Source organism: Gorilla gorilla, chromosome 10 (genome assembly GCF_029281585.2).
Source record: "Gorilla gorilla gorilla isolate KB3781 chromosome 10, NHGRI_mGorGor1-v2.1_pri, whole genome shotgun sequence".
In the NCBI taxonomy this organism is placed as follows: domain Eukaryota; kingdom Metazoa; phylum Chordata; class Mammalia; order Primates; family Hominidae; genus Gorilla; species Gorilla gorilla.
This window is the reverse complement of record NC_073234.2, coordinates 144,320,600-144,322,237: the sequence shown is the minus strand read 5'-3', so window position 1 is coordinate 144,322,237 and position 1,638 is coordinate 144,320,600. Positions and strand designations below refer to the sequence as shown.

The window sequence follows — 1,638 nt, the reverse complement described above, 5'->3', positions numbered from 1 at the left end:
ATTTTTTTTTTTTTTTTTTTTTTTTTGAGACGGAGTCTCACTCTGTCGCCCAGGCTGGACTGCAGTGGCGCGATCTCGGCTCACTGCAAGCTCTGCCTCCCAGGTTCCCACGATTCTCCTGCCTCAGCCTCCCGAGCAGCTGGGACTACAGGCGCCCGCCACCACGCCCGGCTCATTTTTTGTATTTTTAGTAGAGACGGGGTTTCGCCGTGTTAGCCAGGATGGTCTCGATCTCCTGACCTCGTGATCCGCCCATCTCAGCCTCCCAAAGTGCTGGGATTACAGGCGTAAGCCACCACGCCCGGCTAGAGATGGGATTTCACTATGTTGGCCAGGCTGGTCTCAAACTCCTGACCTCAGGTGATCCACCGGCCTCGGCTTCCCAAAGTGCTGGGATGACGGGTGTGAGCCACCATGCCTGGCCTCGGGTATTTATAGCAGTGTGAGAATGGTCTAATACAGCACCCCATGCTCCCGATCAAGCTGACACCTAAAATTCACAATAGGTGACAGTTAATTCCTCATGATTGAGGAACAAACATGGTGAATACTGTTTTGTTTTCTTCTTCTTCTTTTTTTTTTTTTTTTTTGAGACAGTCTCGCTCTGTCGCCGAGGCCGGAGTGCAGTGGCGCAATCTTGGCTCACTGCAAGTTCTGCCTCCCAGGTTCACGCCATTCTCCTGCCTCAGTCTCCCAAGTAGCTGGGGCTACAGGCACCCGCCACCACGTCTGGCTATTTTTTAAATATTTTTAGTACAGACCGGGTTTCACCATGTTAGCCAGGATGTCTCAATCTCCTGACCTCGTGATCCATCCGCCTCGGCCTTCCAGAGTTCTGGGATTACAGGCGTGAGCCATTGTGTCCGGCCATTTTTTTGTTTTCTAAAATGGAAGTAGTTCTCCACCACTGGGCATGGCCTCCTTCTTCTCCACACTGACCTTTCCCTCGCTCAAGGCTTCCTGGGGCTGCAAAGCAAAGAACCATAAACTCCTCCCCTAAGCCACGGAAGCTCTGGAGGACAGACGTCTGGGCTCACGGTGTCACAGAGTGGCCCTTCCTCCGGCTCTGGAGGACAGACGTCCGGGCTCGCGGTGTCACAGAGTGGCCCTTCCTCGGGCTCTGGAGGACAGACGTCCGGGCTCGCGGTGTCACAGAGTGGCCCTTCCTCCGGCTCTGGAGGACAGACGTCCGGGCTCGCGGTGTCACAGAGTGGCCCTTCCTCAGGCTCTGGAGGACAGACGTCCGGGATCGCGGTGTCAGCAGAGTGGCCCTTCCTCCGGCTCTGGAGGACAGACGTCTGGGATCACGGTGTCAGTAGAGGGGCCCTTCCTCTGGAGCCTCTAGTGGGGAACCTGTTAGTTGCATCTTTCGGCTTCTGGTGGCTGGTGTTTCTTTTTTCATCTTTTTTTTTTTTTTTTAATTTAATTAGAGACAGGGTCTGCCTGTGTAGCCCAGGCTGGTCTCAAACTCCTGGCCTCAAGCAGTCCTCCTGCTCTGTCCTCACAAAGTGCTGTGGTTACAGGCATGAGTCATGGGGCCCAGCCTGTTGGTGTTTCCTGACTTGTGGCCCCATCACTGCAGTCTCTGCCTTCAGGGTCACATGGCCTCCTCCTCTGCTGGAGCATCCCCTCCCGTAA

At 54.8% G+C, this 1,638-nt stretch overlaps 1 protein-coding gene across 1 annotated transcript; it reads left to right on the top strand.

Annotated features, from left to right (window-relative positions):
• Positions 1 to 468: 468 nt before the first annotated feature.
• On the top strand, positions 469 to 1,638 carry LOC109025071 (uncharacterized). The gene is given in 4 exon segments (XM_019020154.4): positions 469 to 506; positions 1,002 to 1,042; positions 1,045 to 1,150; positions 1,152 to 1,638. Coding segments are annotated over 4 exon segments (672 nt in total).